The sequence below is a fragment of the Saccostrea cucullata genome, unplaced genomic scaffold (genome assembly GCF_032062105.1).
Source record: "Saccostrea cucullata isolate Sc308-1 unplaced genomic scaffold, CSIRO_AGI_Scuc_v1 ctg3549, whole genome shotgun sequence".
In the NCBI taxonomy this organism is placed as follows: Eukaryota; Metazoa; Mollusca; class Bivalvia; order Ostreida; family Ostreidae; genus Saccostrea; species Saccostrea cuccullata.
In genome coordinates, this window is record NW_026932656.1 from 1,100 (window position 1) to 18,692 (window position 17,593).

Consider the following 17,593-nt stretch of genomic DNA (forward strand, 5'->3'; position numbering starts at 1 on the left):
ATAAATCGTACAAACGATTTAATAAACTGTACAAACGATTTATTAAATCGTATAAACGATTTATTAAATCGTACAAACGATTTAATAAATCGTACAAACGATTTAAAAAAAATTCTACATTATTAAAATGGCACGAATACGCCGTCGTATAGAAAGCTTTTTTATAATGCATTTATTTTACCATCAATTTTATATTGTCTTTCTATTTGGGGTAATTCTCCTCAAACTCACATCGATAGAATATACAAACTTCAAAAACAAACAGCTAGGATTATTTTAAATGAAAAATATGCGAACTTCTATATTTACAGAAAAGCATTCTGATGTTCAATATATTTCATAATTTGTCTCCGGATTATATGCATGGTTTTTTTTTAATTTCAAAGTTCTGGGTCATACATTTTACGCTCAGAGACAAATTCAGAACTTCGTTTACCAAAATATTAAACTAATTTATTTTAAAATTCTTTACAAGATTCAGGGGTTATTATTTGAAATGAATTGCCTATTAGTATTAGGAATTCCCAATCCCTTACAATATCTAAATGTAGTGTTGAAAAGTTTTTGCTTATGAAACATACTGGTGCTACATGTAATTTATGTTTTCCTTTCTTTTCAATGAAATGTCAATATTTAATTTATTCTGGAGTAACAAAGTGTTTATATTTTATTTTTTCATGTTTGCAGTTATTGTCTTTATTGTATAAAACATTGTATATATGTTATAAAGAAGGCCCTGAGGAAGACTAGTGCTTGCACTAATCCGGTTACCTTCTATAAATAAAGTATTAGTATTATTATTATTCATTTGCTGACTATGTCATTGCATCGCCCATAGAACTTATGAAATGATTACTTTAAACGAGAATGCCAATATTTTTGTTTCATCAACTTGTTTGCCAATATTTTACTTCGTTTAAGAAAATGTTTATACGTAGAGTATGTTCTTGCGTATCGATACAACTTAGATGCATAAACTTATAATATGTGTGGCCTAGTTATTAAAAATCCTTGTGATATAGTTCTTTCTCTGTATGTATTTGCATATATTCTTGTATGTTAGCCATTTAAATCATCTGCGAGATAATCTTTTCTTTTTATGTAGCGATATACACACAGCCTGCTGTTATAATCTGTTGTTCCTACCAAGAGGAGATGATTTTTGTTATCATAGTCCAGACCCCCTGATACATTTATTCTGTGTTTTTTGGTGAAAATTGATAAGAAGTGACCATCCTTGTCAATCATTTGAATTGTTTTACTTTTAGCATCAGACACCAAGATGTTTGACAGAGCGTCTACACAAACTCCTAGTGGTGAAAGTCTTGATAAGGATGAGGAACCCGTGTAGGAGAAACGATGTCTTCCTGTACGATCTGTCACCACTACACCCTTGTTTAAGTCAGAAACAATTACATCTTCATTATGTTTTTCAGTGATGTATGCAGGGAATTTATACAGCTTCCGACCCTTGTCATTGTGTTCAATGACCTGAATTTGCTTTCCTCTATGACCATACCGCATTACCTTGGCATCTGTATTTACACATTTATTTTCATCATATCTCACTATCCCAACAAGTAGGTCTGCAGTGGAGGGGGAACAGTACACACTCTCTGCTTTCATTGGGTATTTGTTCTTTATTAGAGTATATGGAATTTTGTTGTATGTAGGCATTCTTTTAATGTTATTATGTCCGTCTATATAAATCAGATCCCCTTCACGGGTTACCGAGTGTCCTCCATAATTTCTTTTTGCATTTGTCACAGCATCTAGAATGTCACCTTTTCTATTGGCCAGGAGGATTTCATAGGGACCACTAATCCATAGCATGTCTTTGGTCGCACATGAAATGTGTCTACTTGCCATTCCCAGAATGAAAGATTCCTTTAACAAAGGTTCAGGCATCAGTTCCAGTAGCTGTTCAATTCTTGATTCTCGCATTTTTGTCTCTGTGATTTGTATTTCTTTGCCTAGTAACTTAATCAAATCAGTTTTGTTGATTTCATCATTCAGGGAGACTGCAAATGTAGCAGGAATGTTCCTTTCCCTTTGGGTTTGACTTTTCTATAGACACATTAGGAATTGCACAGGTTTATTTTATAACTGCAGTAACTTGTCTAAAAGCATTTCTGTGTTGGTAATATTCCTTTTTTGCACTCCTAATCTAGATTTTAGATAGAGTTTCATCTTTGGTCCTTCTAACCTAGATTTTTTCACCGGTCACGGTAGCCTAGTGGTAGAGCGTTCGCTTCGTGATCGGGAGGCCCGGGTTCGATTCTCGTTCGCGGCGCCGCGTCATACCTAAGACGTAAACAAAGGTAGTGACTGTTCCTTCGCCAAGCGCTCGGCATTAGAAATGAAAGTCACGGGTCTTTCGGATATGACCTTAAAAACGTAGGTCCCGTGTCACGGTAGGCGCTGGCACGATAAAGAACCCTCACTGCTCAATGGCCCTGAGTGCCGAGTATAGGTCTAAATTTGAAGCCCTTCACCGGCATACGGTGACGTCTCCATATGAGTGAAAAATTCTCAAGAGGGACGTTAAACAATATACAATCAATCAATCAATCAATCTAACCTAGATTTTAGTAACCATTCAAACTGTTTTAATTCATTTATATCATTCATTACTAAATCAACCATTTTCTTTAATCTCCAACTTCTTTCTGTCATACTTTGCTTGAGGCCAGATATTATGGATTTAAAAATTTTTCTGCCGGTTTTAATATCGGATTTAATTTTTGTAAGAATAGCAAGGTTGTTGAAGATAATATCAGTTCGTATGCGGACGATTCTGTCTTTGTGTTGGTCTCTGTACATTTTAAAAAAGCTGAGACAATGTCCTAAACATTATGATCAAGGTGTCCATCACATTCGGCACAGATTGGAAATTCACATGATAAACACCATTTGTTTACATATCTTTTTTTATGCCTCTCACAAGACTTTGGTTTCATGAAGTCTCCAGACTTAAACCGGTCAATCACTACATCGTGATACAGAGAGTCCAGGTCGATCAAATGCTTCTCTTTGCAGCGAACGCAAAGGCGTTTGGTACATGTCCTGCAATAGAATTCACGATCTCCCTCACAGTGAGAATATTTTGAAACTTTCAAATCTGTGTCCATGATTAAAGTAACATGTGGTCTTCATTTAAAAGGTTTCTGATTTCCCCACTTCTAAAATGTTTATTTATCACTTTTTGGCGTTGCAATCTAGATAAAGATAAAAAAAAGATTGTTAATAAAAATAATTGATTGTTGTTAATGAAAGGTTTTTATATCAGATTATCGATTAAAAAATTCCCTTATGATATACATCTATTGATTGATTTTTTTGTCCCTATTACAAAAGAAAATAACAAATAGTTTGATTTTAAACCCATGTAGGATTTTTATAAGAATTACAGTTTCGTGAACACTTAATCTTCGAAGTCGTTCAGATTCGTAAAATATTGATACATTGTGTATATAAATAACAATTGTATATATTTTGATATATTCTACATTTACCAAAGAATGGCAAAATGACAGATGTGAATTTAAAATATGTTATAAGCAAGATCAACATATACAGGATCATACAAGTACAAAAACAATTCCTTGATATCTTAAATAAAAATGAAAGAAACGATACATTAGTGTTGCAGTATGGAAACTGACATCTTCGAAGAGTTGTTTAAGGAATCACTGGCAAGTTAGCAGAATATTCCAGAGCATCGATGATATTTGGATACCTGGGATAATTTGCATAGCGGGCGGAGCATTCGTTGCCAAACGCCTCGTGTGCTCCTCAACGGGAAAATCCGTCATCAATTTAGTGTGTATAAATAATGAACTAACAATAAATGAGAAAAATGACAGTATATTCATTTGACTCGACTCAATGATAAATTGTATTTGCGGACAAGGTCATTGTATCGACCATAAAGCTTACGAAATGGGGATTTTGAACGAGACTGCTGAAATTCTTGTTTCATCAACTTGATTGTCAATAATTTCAGGTATTATGCATACATATAGCATGTTCTTGCGTATCAAATCAATTGAGCTTCATAAACTCCGTATGCAGGAGATGACGGTATATTGCTGAATATGTAAGAGAATATGAGGATTGAAAACTTAAAGTCATCAAGTTTATTATAGAGCTTGGTTAGATTACCATTAACGGTTTTTTAAGTAAAATATCCAAATATGAAACAGATATGCAAGACTCTGTGGTATCTTTTATCTCATGCTCACATGGATATATTGTTTCGACATAAGAATGAAAACAAAAATGAAACTCAAAGTTGAAAAAAGAAAACACGTGACAATTAGGATATAGCTTTATAAAATATGTCTACGTGACATGTTTGTGTGATTTACACACAAGCTCCTTAAATAACTAAAATGTTAAGACAATAAAATATCAGATAGTAAGTTTTTCACAACACGTATGGAGACCAAAGCGTACAAATTGTACTTACCAAAGTCACATGAGCAGTAATGAATTTACAGAAAATGAAGAGGTCTAGACGTGCACGGCTACTTCAAACTGTAATCATTCAGTTGATAGGCCCATCCAGGATGTTTGTTTGCTCTATGAATATCACGTTTTTAAAATCACTTAGCTACAGCAATGACTTGAATTCCTAAACAATTTTTAAAATTAAATTTCCATTTAATATATACATTTATGAATTTAAATGTACATTCACTGCAATCTTTGTCATGGTTGATAAACCATCAAACGAAAGATTTCTGTAAATGTTGATGATACTTTAAATGTACATAGTTAAGGAAATATATAACCGTTTCATGCTGGCTAGAAATGGCAATATAAAATTACTGCTATTTTTCAGTAATGTATATAATGTCAAAAGTATGTTGATTGTACAAGAAAATCTGGAAAATTCGAAGTACTTAGGAAGTTTTAACCACAAAAGTCCTGCTATGATCTCACAAATTAATTTTTGAGTTCTTACACATGGTTCAAATAAAAATGCATGAATTATTCCCAAAGTTCTTTATCATGCAAATAATTTATGTCAATATGACATATTTTGTTTGCTTGGGACGGGAGTGTATATAAAGGTATCCAACCTTGGTGTGTCATAACGTTTACAATTCTTTAGATTAAGGTGTCTTGCCGATATATAAAGTGTATAACTTCAAAAATTATGAATTTAATCTTTTATTTACACATGTATACATAATGTGCATCACTCCATTTTACTGTTGATTTAACGCTATCACGTGACGTTGTGATTCGACTTTGCAGATCACCACATTGTGGTTTTCTGAATTATATTATTGATCCCTAAAGTTTAATTTTGCTATATTTCGCTAGTTATAAGGGGGTATATAATAAATTAATTATTATAACAGTGACTTGATCGGAAAAGCGGTATCATGTCTTGTTAACAGGCGCGGGTCATCAGATCAAACTTAGCGTCTCGTTTGATCTGATGATCCGCGTCTGTCAAGTAGACTGGTCTAGTGACTTTCAATAAGAGTTGTATACAGATAGTGCTGATTCAGATAAACGAGAGTGTGGGAGTTTTTTGAACTTATATCGATTTTTTATCATGGCAAGAATCATTTGCAAGGAGACTAGCATATTTAGGGACATTACCTTTTCTGAACTGGTACCCATAGCAATGGTAACATTCTAAACACCGAGAGTTATGCATCTCATTGGAGTTTGGTCTTTAAGGGTCTGATTCATGATATTATAGGGAAAAGAGTACCAATTATTTTCCCATAGAACTCTATACAAACATTTTGTCCTTTCACTACTATACAAATTTAATTTTAGATAATTCATTGGCATCGCTTGAAACTTTAATCCAAGCACTTTTAAAAAATCCAAGAAAAAATATAGGGTCCCATGGCGCTTATAGGTCAAAATTGCAGTTCTTTAAAACTTATAGGTATCGGCATAATCTTAGAGATGCATTTTTATGCCATTCCAATAATTCCTTAAAAAATCAGAAGTCTAGGTTCTCTACAATAAAGATTTTATGATGTTGAAATTCTACATGTCCTGTTTGTAAGTCTAAGGGAAGTAACTCTAATTACAAAAACTGGAAAGCAGTAAAAAATGAGTTGTTGAGGGCTATGCTGATGAAAATAAAGGCAGCAAGAAAGGGAAAATACAGACCTAAGTGAAGCTACACCAAAGAAACAATTTCACTACAAATTCAATACCCTGAAGTCCAAGTAAATCAATCCAGAGAATCACACGCACTACCAGCCATAAAATGTCAAGAGAGAAAAGTGTGCAACTTTTACATGACCACTATGGAATGCCCCTTTTAGGTTCACCAGAATTATTTGAAAAGGTACCGTATGCAACCGTTAAAGAAATGAAATGAAATGAACACCAGGTCACAGCTCCTACAATGCCATACATGTACATATATATAGAACACAACACATAAATACACACATGTAAATACATATAATATTAATGTACATGCATATATTTATACAAACTTACTTCCACATAAATATTTATCATAAGAGCAATCTGATGCACTTTATTAACTTACTCCAACCCCCCCTTGGACAATATCAGATGCACCACGATATACTAATATCTACATTCTACTCACTACACCCCCCCCCCCTTATCGCAAACAGAACTCTTCTCAAATTTCAACACAGGAAAAACAATTCAATTTTTTTCATATTTACCTCTCTGCAGCTGTATGTCATCAATATTCGGATAAAGAGCAAAAATTCACTCTTCATGACTTTAAATTCACTTAACGAGGCCGAGTCTAATTCGAGTGCCCATCATTTTGCGCAGCTTTTTAATTTTATGCAGTCATTAATTATTTTAATTTTAATACAAAATTAACATTATTTGTATTTGTACTGATCTAAAAATATGATTTTACGACAATTATTGGAAAAAGAATGTTGAAATGGCTCTAACAACATCACCATAGATATGTATTTTTACCGTAATATGGCACTCTTAGAGGTATTTGGCTTCGACCTAGACCAGTCGAGATGGTGAACTTTTTTGAAATTTCACAGTTTGGTGACTTTTTACATTTACTTTCATTTACTTGAATGAAAAAGAAATCCCTAGGGGAGAAGTAAAAAAAAATATTGAAAAAATGTTAGAAATTGGCGATTTTCCAACAAATTCCCATAGGGTCCAATAGTAAAGTTTGACAACATTTAAGATGGCCCACTAAGAAAACGGGGCGGTAAACATTCGATATTTTAATCCTAAAACAATAAATATTACAGTAAAAATTAATTATCAAAAAATTATCAAAATTCCTAGGGCAGAAATAATTAGACTCGGCCTCGTTAACATTTTAAAAATTTTGGTCTCTATAGTGAAAAGAGTACCAATTATTATTCCATGGAACTCTATACAAACATTTTGTCCTCTCACTACTATACTAATTTAATTTCAGATAATTCCTTGGCATCGTTTGAAACGTTAGTTAAAGCAATTTTAAAAAAAATGGAAAAATATAGGTTCCCATGACGTTTATATGTCAAAATTACAGTTTTTTAAGTCTTATAGATATCGGCAGTAAATAATGCTCTGCAAAAAAATCAACCCCACTCCTATAATCTCCCGTGGTATTTCTATATTCTCTGTAATATTCCTACATTTCATCATTTATTTCAAATATCAAAATTTTAACTTTAAAATGAACAAACATTACATACCTCATTTCAGACAATCAGGTAATGCCGACCTATTCATTACTCGACTTTACATTGTGCCACAAATATAGCCGTGTGCTCATCGTGGATTTGGTACTCTCATTCCATTAAGCATATGTGTCTAAAGTGACATGAACTTAGACAGGTCTTTCGAGAAGCTGAAGCCGACCAGTCTGTTTTCAGGAAAATGTAGCGAACTCTCCTGGCGCCTTCTCTGCTAATACTTTTTTATTACAACATCTGAAAATATATTCTGCAGGTGCTAATTTATTGTCTTTTCTTGAATTATAACAGTGGAATCTTTTTCTTGCTATATTACTTGTACCTTGTTCATTTCACTTGTCAGGGAAACATACTGGTAATTATCAGAAATGCTTCTACCATTCAAATTAAAGTTTTCGTTTGATTTAAAAGGAATTGTATCATCATGTATAATCATTTTTTTGAATTTGTGAATAATAATTTTGTATTGGATAATTTTTCTTTTTGGTTTTTGTCACCTATATATCAGTGAACGGTTTTAGTCTACTGTTATCATTCTCTCTAAATCATTTAGATCTTTTAGTCTCAAAGTTCTAATTGTCTTCCTCATTCACTACTAGTATTTCTAACATTATTTGTTATTCGCCATTAGTCATAAAGGAAGAAGCAAAACTCTAATCAACACAAATGAAAATCAAAAAGGATTTAATAACATGAACATTGAATCTACATGCCAACTTATTTTTTTATTTGTAAAGGGAGAAGTTTTTGCTGACAGGCTCACGACCATTTAATCAACATGTCATTTTTTACTTTTGAAGTAAAGTAGTTATTTTATCAGTATTATTTAATTTTTCATGTACAAAGATTGTTTTTGCTAATATACTCTGCGTACAGGTACTTATAAACACATTACGTTATAGAGATACACATATATTGCAAGTATGTTACTTTGGCGAAGTAATCGGGATCTAGTTCATCAAAATTAAGGAGGTTTATTCAAAACAAATTCAAACACACAGCACCTTTAAATATTGTATGCATAAATGCCTTCGGTGTTTATGCAAATAATCAAGCAAGCTTAAGCCTCTCGATTAATATTATCATGAAACAAAAAAATGATGCAGTAATTATCCCCTTTACTACAACAAAGAACAAGGGACATGGGTTCATGGATCGAAATGAATTATATTGAGTAAAGTAGCGGGAGATTGTATGAAGTCACATATGCACAACAATACTTAATAGCTGGTTGTAATATCATCTATACGATACTACCATTAAACATTTTATTGTCTGTTTAAACTCTCCTTAAAATTAACAGATCATCATCTTTTGAAGAGTTTTTGGAATACATGTAATACAAGGATACAATTTATACAAATAGAAAGAGACACTGGGCCATTAGTGGCATTTATTAGATGTTGATTAGATTTGCTTTCTTGATACATGAAGTATGCTTCTCTAATGCATTAGCAAACAGTTTGTTTATAATTTATTGATCTTGAATATTGTTCTATACTTTGACAACGTTTCGTGTTCTGTTTCTCATGAATACCCCAACCCTGATAATATACCGCCATGAACGTGAAGGTGGCAGAGATACTTCTTCTGTGTTCAGTTTTACTGTTCTCAAAATGTTTCTCGCAATCCTTTCACAATGTCACTGTCTTGAACAAATATCTTCTGAATGAGACTAGAAACCTCAGAACGGTTCGCCCTGTTCATAACCAGACAAATACATCAGAAGTTACGCTACATTTGCTTATACACAGGCTTGTTAGTTTTGATGACAGACATGGCCTTCTTCGCATTGTCGGATCTTTTGGAATGTGGTGGAAAGACGAACTAAAGGTATGGGATAAAAACTATTTTGGTATTTCAAAAATTCACCTAAAAGCCAGTGATGTTTGGACACCAGAAGTAAATCTTGTGAATCAAGGAGGTGAATTACTTAACGTAAGATGTTCCACGGCCGAGGATGAAGTAACATACAACGATCAAGGAAACGCTTATTGTTTCATATCGAGGCTATTCATCGTTTCTTGTTCTCCAAATATGTTCAAGTTCCCGTTCGATGAGAATGTGTGCTCCTTTGAATTTCAAGCATCTGTAATAGAATCAGAAGTTAAATTTGTTCAACCAATATTTGATGCTGAAATTAATTTTGAAGAATCATTTTTGCAATGGAAATTGTTACCATTGTCCTTCAATTTAACAAAAAGTGAAAAATATCAAATATCGAAAGTCAACTTTTTTGTTCTTTTGAAGCGAAGTCCATATTTTATTCTTCTAAATATTATGTTTCCAAACTGTTTATTGGGATTTGTTCATTTACTTGTTTTCTTTCTTCCGATTGAATCAGGAGAGAGGATAGGGTTCTCCATTACAATATATCTTGCACTTGTTTTTATGTCCAAAATTTCATCGATTTTGCCTCAAACTAGCAACCCAATAAGTGTGTTTAATGTGATGGTATTTTCTCAGCTTTGGATTTCGTCCTGGATCATGGCTGCAGTAACTCTTATTTCTCGAGTTTATCACAGAGATGGACGTACACGTGTTTCTTCTTTGGTCAAGAAACTATTTTGGAGAAAAAATACTGAAATGGATGCACAAAATATATCTGACTGTCTGAACCCATGGAAGTATATAGGAAACTCTTTAAATAGAGCCATGTTTTATCTATTTCTTTTCAGTGTTTTAGCTGAAGTGTTGACTGTTTTCCTTCTAATAAAGTATGCATGAGACAAAAGACTTGATAAAATACATGCATGAATGAATTTGATAATTTATCCATTGCTTTTAGATGTATGTATGAATTATTGTTTGGATATATCAATATTAAAGCCAGTGATTTTTCATTGTTTAAATTTAAAGAACCTTTAGATTTTCATTCACTTTATTATCATTATTGTCGAAATTTCATTGTATCAAATGTTTGTTTAAGTACAAGGGTTGTTATAAGAGAATAGTAGGGTATGGGTTATATAGAGATATTAATGGCGGAGGAGTTAGTCCAGCGAACCAAAACGGGTTCGAACCCGGGTCACCTGGATTTCTATTCACATTCTCTACAAATTACGCCATCTGGCATCCCGCGATCAAAGCAGTCTGACCTCCGTTCACTCAATTAATGAGCTAGCCATCTTGATTGTCAGTGAGATTCTCCTCTCTGTGTATGTATCAATATACACTCACCCTGCTGTTATAATATGTTGTTCCTACCAAGAGAATGTGATTTTTGCTGTCATAGGCCAGACCCCCTGATACATTTATTCTTTTTATTTTGTTGAACAGTGATAAAAAGTTACCGTCTCTGTCAATCATTTGAATTTTTTTGCTTTTAGCATTAGACACCAGAATATTTGACAAAGCGTCAACACAAACTCCTAGTGGTGAAAATCCTGATCCTGAATGAGGACCCGTGTACGGGAAACGGTGTCTTCTTGTACGATCTGTCACCACTACACCATTGTTCAAGTCAGAAACAATTACATCTCCATTATGGTTCTCTGTGATATATTTAGGAAGTTTATATAGTTTCTGACCAGTGCTATCTTCAATGATCTGACCTTGCTGTTCTGAACCAGCCATGTTATACCGCATAACTTGGGCATCTGTAAATATATATTGGTTTCTATCATATCTCACTCTTCCAACCAGGAGATGTCGATTGGAGGGAGAACAGTATACACACTCTAATTTTCATAGATCCATTCTCTGAAAATTAATTAGTGTATTTCGAGTTTTGTTATCTGTAGACAAAATGTTGATGTCATGATACCTGTTTAAATAAACGAGATTCCCCTCAAGAGTCACAGTATGTCCTCCAGTAGAACTGATTGTATTTGTCACAACATGTAGAGGGGCACCAGTTGTGTTTGTCAAGATGATTCGTCCATAAGGGTCACTGATCCATATATATCAGATCTCGTGTGATACAAGAAATGTGACGAACCACCATAGCGCCTATCACAGTGAAATACTTATGTAATACAGGTGAACACATTAGTTCCAGCATCTGTTCATTTCTAACTTGTCGCTTCTTTGTCTCTGTGATTTGGATTTCTCCTACTGACTTGATTATATCTGTCATGTTGATTCTACTTTTCAGATCAAATAAAAAAGTGCTCGGAATGGTCCTAATCCTTGGGATAGGGGTATTTTTTAAACATAAAAGGAATTGTACTGGCTTGTCTAATAACTGTTCCAATTTGTAAAGATAAGTTTCTTTTTTTGTAATGTTTCTCTTTGGTTTTTGTAATATAGATTTTAGTAATGTACACTCTTTGAATTCATTTATATCATTCACTACTAAATCAACCATACCCTTTAGCCTCACAGTTTTCTTTTTCATGCTTTGCTTGAAGCCAGATAATTTTGACTGATAAACTTCCCCACATCTTTTTACATCCGATTTCATTTTTGTAAGAATACAAATATTGTTGAAAATAATATCAGTTTGTATGTGAACAATTCTGTCTTTGTTTTGGTCTCTGTACATTTCATAAGCTGAGACGATATCCAGAACTGTATATGATTTCGATGTTCATTACACTCTGCACAGACTGGAAGTTTACATGAAAAACACCAGTATTTATAGTGATGCATGTCACAAGACGCTTGAATCACGACGTCGCCATATTTTAAACGGTCAATCACTACCTCGTGGCATTTGGTATCAAGGTCTGTCATATGTTTCTCCTTACAAAGAACACAGAGATCTTCTTTACACGTCGACGTCCCCTTCACACTGAGAACATTGTGGAATTTTAAACTTTTTTTGGACATTTATATCCATTGATTATCATATAATATGCTTACCTGATTTACATGATTGGTCAATATCCAGATATTACATAACTCTTCATTGTTTCACAAGAAAATGTGGGGGGGGGGGGTAACCCACCAAATCCAGGTTAAAATATATAAGGACCACTCCTCAGTTGGATTATTGTGCGATTACTACAGAGAAATGTTCAACAGTGGGTATCGGGTTGTAACCCGTCGGTAGAGATCAGAATAGTAGTCTTGGGTTTTTGATATTTTATATATGGATAATAAAACCTACAACATTCATACAAAATACTAAACATTCATACTTTACACACCATTCACTTACTTTAAATATCCGTACTTTACACCAACTTTACATTTAAATTACTTCAATAAATATATAACTGGAAATTATGAATATATATAAAAGCTTACCAGTCTACATCACCCTATATGCTATACATTATTTGCGTGCTGCTACCTTGACGGTGTGCATGCGTATGGGCGGACAGGTAGTAAAAACAGGTTTTGTTAGTGAATACAACTCACTCCCTTCATCATACACCCCTTTCTCTCTATCCTACTAGATCACATGACACTGACAGCGAATGACAATAAAGACAGAAAAACAATGAACTAGCCACAAATACCAATAGGTAGATCCAGCATCCAACACCTGGCTACAGGGTCATTGAAGACTTCATACTGACCGAGCATCTATTGTTTTGAGCCCTTTAAATATAGTTTGACTAGTAAGGATCTAGTTGTTACAAATACCAAAACACTTGAACATGGTCAAGGTTTCGCAATAGAGTAATTATTCATATTTAATAAATGATTTTATTTATTTATTCAAAGAACTGGGAATTTGAAGAAACTCGTATAGAATACACGTATTTATATAACAAAAGGAAAAAAAATATTCAGCTAAGCGAAATATTATTCCATTAGGTAGGTTGTTGTTTGCAATAGAATATGACCACCTAAACATTGATGTTTACCTCTTTAAGACAGGATCATTTTCAAAGGAATACATTTCCTTGGCATCTAAAGTCACCAATATATAGTTTAAAATATATTTATTCAATAATGAAATGGATCGAACAGCAGGCATAAATGCCTATGATCGTTCTCTCCAATATATCTGTCCTCTCAGAAGAAAGAGATGTTAAAATGTTTTCACTCATCGCCATTCACGTGCTCTCGGTATGAATATATTTTTGTTAGACCCTTAGAACAAACTCTATGACAGTATTATGACTGATTTGATGAGCTCGTTTGAACAGGTCGTAAGGCACTGGAACTGACAAGGGACATAGAAATGGAAATAAACCAAAAATTGGGTTAAATGTGTTAAGTGTTCTTAAATGGACATTGCGTAACAAAAACCGTCACTTGTACCAATAAATCAAGGCAGTTCGGACTCTTGAAGGCGTTATTAATCGGTATTTTAACCATAATGAAACATAGAGATATACAAACGTTGCACAAGACATCGACCTAAATTATAGCAAAATGACCACTTATATCATTGAGTAGTGTATCACAATGAGAAACATTTTAAAAGAAACGAAGTCATAACCTGACAAAAATAAATTTAGATGTATTTAAAACCAAGGGTTTTCAAATAAAAGCGTACAATGGAGATGTTTTATTAAAAATAGTTGTTTTTTAATAGTATAGTATTATTTTTCAGTGTGACTTTGTACACAAATGGACATGGGGATTCCTTATTATATTTAGGAGATTCTTCATTCTTTTAAAAAAATATTTTCAGAAAGGTTGATAATACTGAAATAAAACAGGGGCAAATAAAAGTTAGAGATTTAGTTTTAATGTCTTCAACGAAATTTCACTCTTAAATGATGAAAGCATTTAATCATTATCCTAATGTGCTAAAATGATCCTTAGATGACTGAATTCCCAACGATGGCCCTCAAAACAACAACAACAATTGAACTTTTGTTCAGTAGATTTTATTGCTTTACGTTTTATTGACTGAAATATTACATTGATACATAGATGTTGATTGAAACAAGATATTTATTCATATAAATATAGTATTGTGGATTGTAATATATCAGAAAGAACCCCGGAATATATTTTATATAGTATATCTAATAAGCACAAATATATACAGCCTGACTACATTGATATCAGTACATGTAAGCAAGTAAAAGTCGTTGTACCAAAATCATTTTATATTTTATTTTATCTCATACGTGTTGGTGATACAAGCCGTTGGATAAACTTGTGCTTTATCAACGGGTAGATGCTTTATCAATAGCACTTCCGGTTTTGACACGATCCCTCGCTTCAGATTTTATTTTATATTGAAACTTTTATTTGTGAAAATTGTTGCCCTTATAAAATGAATGATAAAGAGTAGTAATATCGTTAAAAGCAAGAAAAAGACTGGTATATGTCAAAGAAGTGTCTTATTTTATCAAGGAACCCGTTGGCTATTTGAAGACAGATGTTAACACCCCCCCCCCTTTAAATCGTTTTCGGAGAAAGTAAAGCCTACCAGTTAACTTGTTGTTGTGAGACTCCTTTGACATCTTTAACAATGCTTTCTTATATTATACTACGTATGCCTACCTAGTAATGCAGGTGAAATTTACCATGGATCAGCAAACAATCTAGACAAAGTCTAGGCCCTTAGCCTTGCCTAGCACGATTTGTACTGCCATCGTAAAAAGAGTTGATTTTCACGATCCCCATAATCCTAACAACTGTCAGTCAGAAGTTCGTTTGATGTACAGCTCCAACAATTTTCACATGATGTTTTCAAAGACACAGATAGCAAATATTCTAAATTTTGAACTCGATCTACTTTCTCTCGACGCATGTAAACATCAACGGTGCTACGTCATCAAGTTATACGTCATCAATTTGATTTTGGCAGTCATTTATGTAGTTTCGCAGGGGAAGTCTCAAAGTTTTATTCAAAAGAGAGTCGTATGAGATAAATAGAACATCTATAATTGTGTGATTTGATATTGGCTTTATCCAACTCGTTGAAATGGTGTATATTCGCTCGGCAAGCCTCGCGAATATATACACCATTTCAACTCGTTGGATAAAGCCAATATCAAATCACACAATATAGATATCCTCTATGTCTTCGGAGCCTGGGAATCAGGAAATGTAGGTGACTCAATTTCAGAATAATGTCAGTAGGTTACTGAACTCTGTGAGAGTCAGAGAGCTAACTTTAGTACATGTATATGAGTGTTTAGGAGGGGTGCTAACCCCTCCTAGGCACCTGATCATATTTCTGAGATTTTTCCTGTTTATTGACTATATTTTTGAGTCTGATCTCTGATCTGATCAGTATCTTTACTTTTTACCTAACTGACCCTGTACGATCAGGGAAAATTTTAAACTAAAATTTACGACTGACAAGATGACCATAACTTTTCAAATCTCTAGTTTATTTATTTAGACAGGAAATTGATTTAAAAAAAAAGAAATTTAAAGAAACTTTTTATGAAATAACTTTTCAATTACTTGGAAGCTAAAATTTAAGCAAGAAATCTCAAAAGTCGTTGTTCTATCGATATTGTAATTGTTTTAATTGTGTACCTTAATAAAAATCAATGCTATATTTTCTACCTCGTTTTAGAAATTGTTCATACATAGAACATGCTCTTCCCTATCGAATCAACTGAGATATAGTATAAACTCCACATGCAAGTCACAAAGGTATATTGCTGCATAAGCAAGCGAAGTTGATGATGGAAAAATTAAAGTCATCACGACTATCATAAAGCTTTTTGTTAGATTACCATTAACAGGTCGAGACCACTAGATTTTCTGACGTCAGAATAAATTTGCATGTAAATTAGCTAAAATGTTTACTTTACCTACTTCTGAATGAGCCGCAATGCATTGTGGGCTACTACAAGTACCTAGCCGTGTTGAAAATTAAAGGCAACTTGAATTGTCCCTTGGAAACTTATTTTCAATTCTTTTTTGAAATTTGTGAAAGAAATATTTAAAATAATGCATAATCTTTCATTTTTATGCTCACATTTACAAAATTTGCTTTATGAAGCCTTATATCAATTTATAATACATCGGTCAGTATACCTTTGTTCAAAGAGACGTATTTACTAGTATAAGTGTTATCGTGTCGATAAAACATTGAGGTTTTTTTCACGTGATATACGTGTACATAGCTTTCGCTATATAGGTCCTTGTTTTAGACAGCAGGAGAAAGTGTGCAATTATTATTTAACCCCTCAATATTATCAGAAAGTGTTTTATGTATATGCAAAAGTCAAAGCGTTTGTACGATATTCGAGGCAACTGTTAATCATCTAAAACAACTCCAATATTAAATGTGAGCATGGAGCAGTGTCTTTAGAATATAATCTTTCAATTTCGGTCTAAAAAAGTTATAAAGATGCTCTAAAGTTTTTCCGGTGACGAGTTAAATTTTGTGCAGTAAACCGATGAAAACCACGTGTAGCCATTGAATCGTAAACACGTGGTAGACTGTTATGCTTTGGGACTCTTTCACTTGATTGGAGATCGGACGTGACGGAGACATCGTCACGTGTTGAAAATTGCCTTCCATATAAGGTAGTGGTCTCGACCTGATTAACGCCCTTTTAGTAGAATATCCAAATATGAAACAGATATGTTTCTTTTGAATACATGTCCATTGAAAGCATGTATTTTTACACCAGTTTAAAAGATTTCATAATTTTAAAAAGAACAAAAGGATGGTTTAAATCATTATCTAATCATTTAATCTTCTTTTTATTGGTAATTTACGGCAAAGCATGAAGCCCAGTAGTGACATTTTTTTCCAAATGTCCCAATACGCTTGTAGAAAATAAAATGTGGAAAACTGACTTCGAACACATAGTTTAGGTCATACTACTTGTCGATTTTAAAGGGACCAAAAAATCCGTTTAAATCTTGTTTATCTAAAATAAATACAAAGATAAAAGGAATGCGAAGGGTTTTTGTAATTTTCTTGCTAGGCTATTATCTAGAAAGTGTAAATAAAATGGAATAAGATCAATGTTATGAACTCCAGCACTCAAAAATAAGAAGAAAGCCGCATGATATCTTTTAGGCAATTTAAAAAATGGATATCAAATGGTTTAATTTAACATTATACCCCCGTAATACCG

The 17,593-nt window shown here is 33.3% G+C and overlaps 1 protein-coding gene across 1 annotated transcript; it reads right to left on the reverse strand.

Moving 5' to 3' along the window:
• Window positions 1–1,059: 1,059 nt before the first annotated feature.
• On the reverse strand, window positions 1,060–11,261 carry LOC134235729 (uncharacterized). The gene is made up of 2 exons (XM_062717877.1): window positions 10,866–11,261; window positions 1,060–2,067 (listed from the first exon to the last, which is right to left on the reverse strand). The coding sequence occupies exons 1-2, from the start codon at window positions 11,259–11,261 to the stop codon at window positions 1,060–1,062; spliced, it is 1,404 nt and encodes a 467-aa protein (XP_062573861.1).
• Window positions 11,262–17,593: the final 6,332 nt, after the last annotated feature.

Bases quoted from the DNA above. Each gene is read 5' to 3' on its own strand.
- LOC134235729 (XM_062717877.1), bottom strand. From the start codon at position 11,261: ATGGCTGGTTCAGAACAGCAAGGTCAGATCATTGAAGATAGCACTGGT. The intron at 2,068-10,865 runs GTGAGTGTATAT...ATGTGTCTATAG, and splicing joins CAACATATTATAACAGCAGG to AAAAGTCAAACCCAAAGGGA.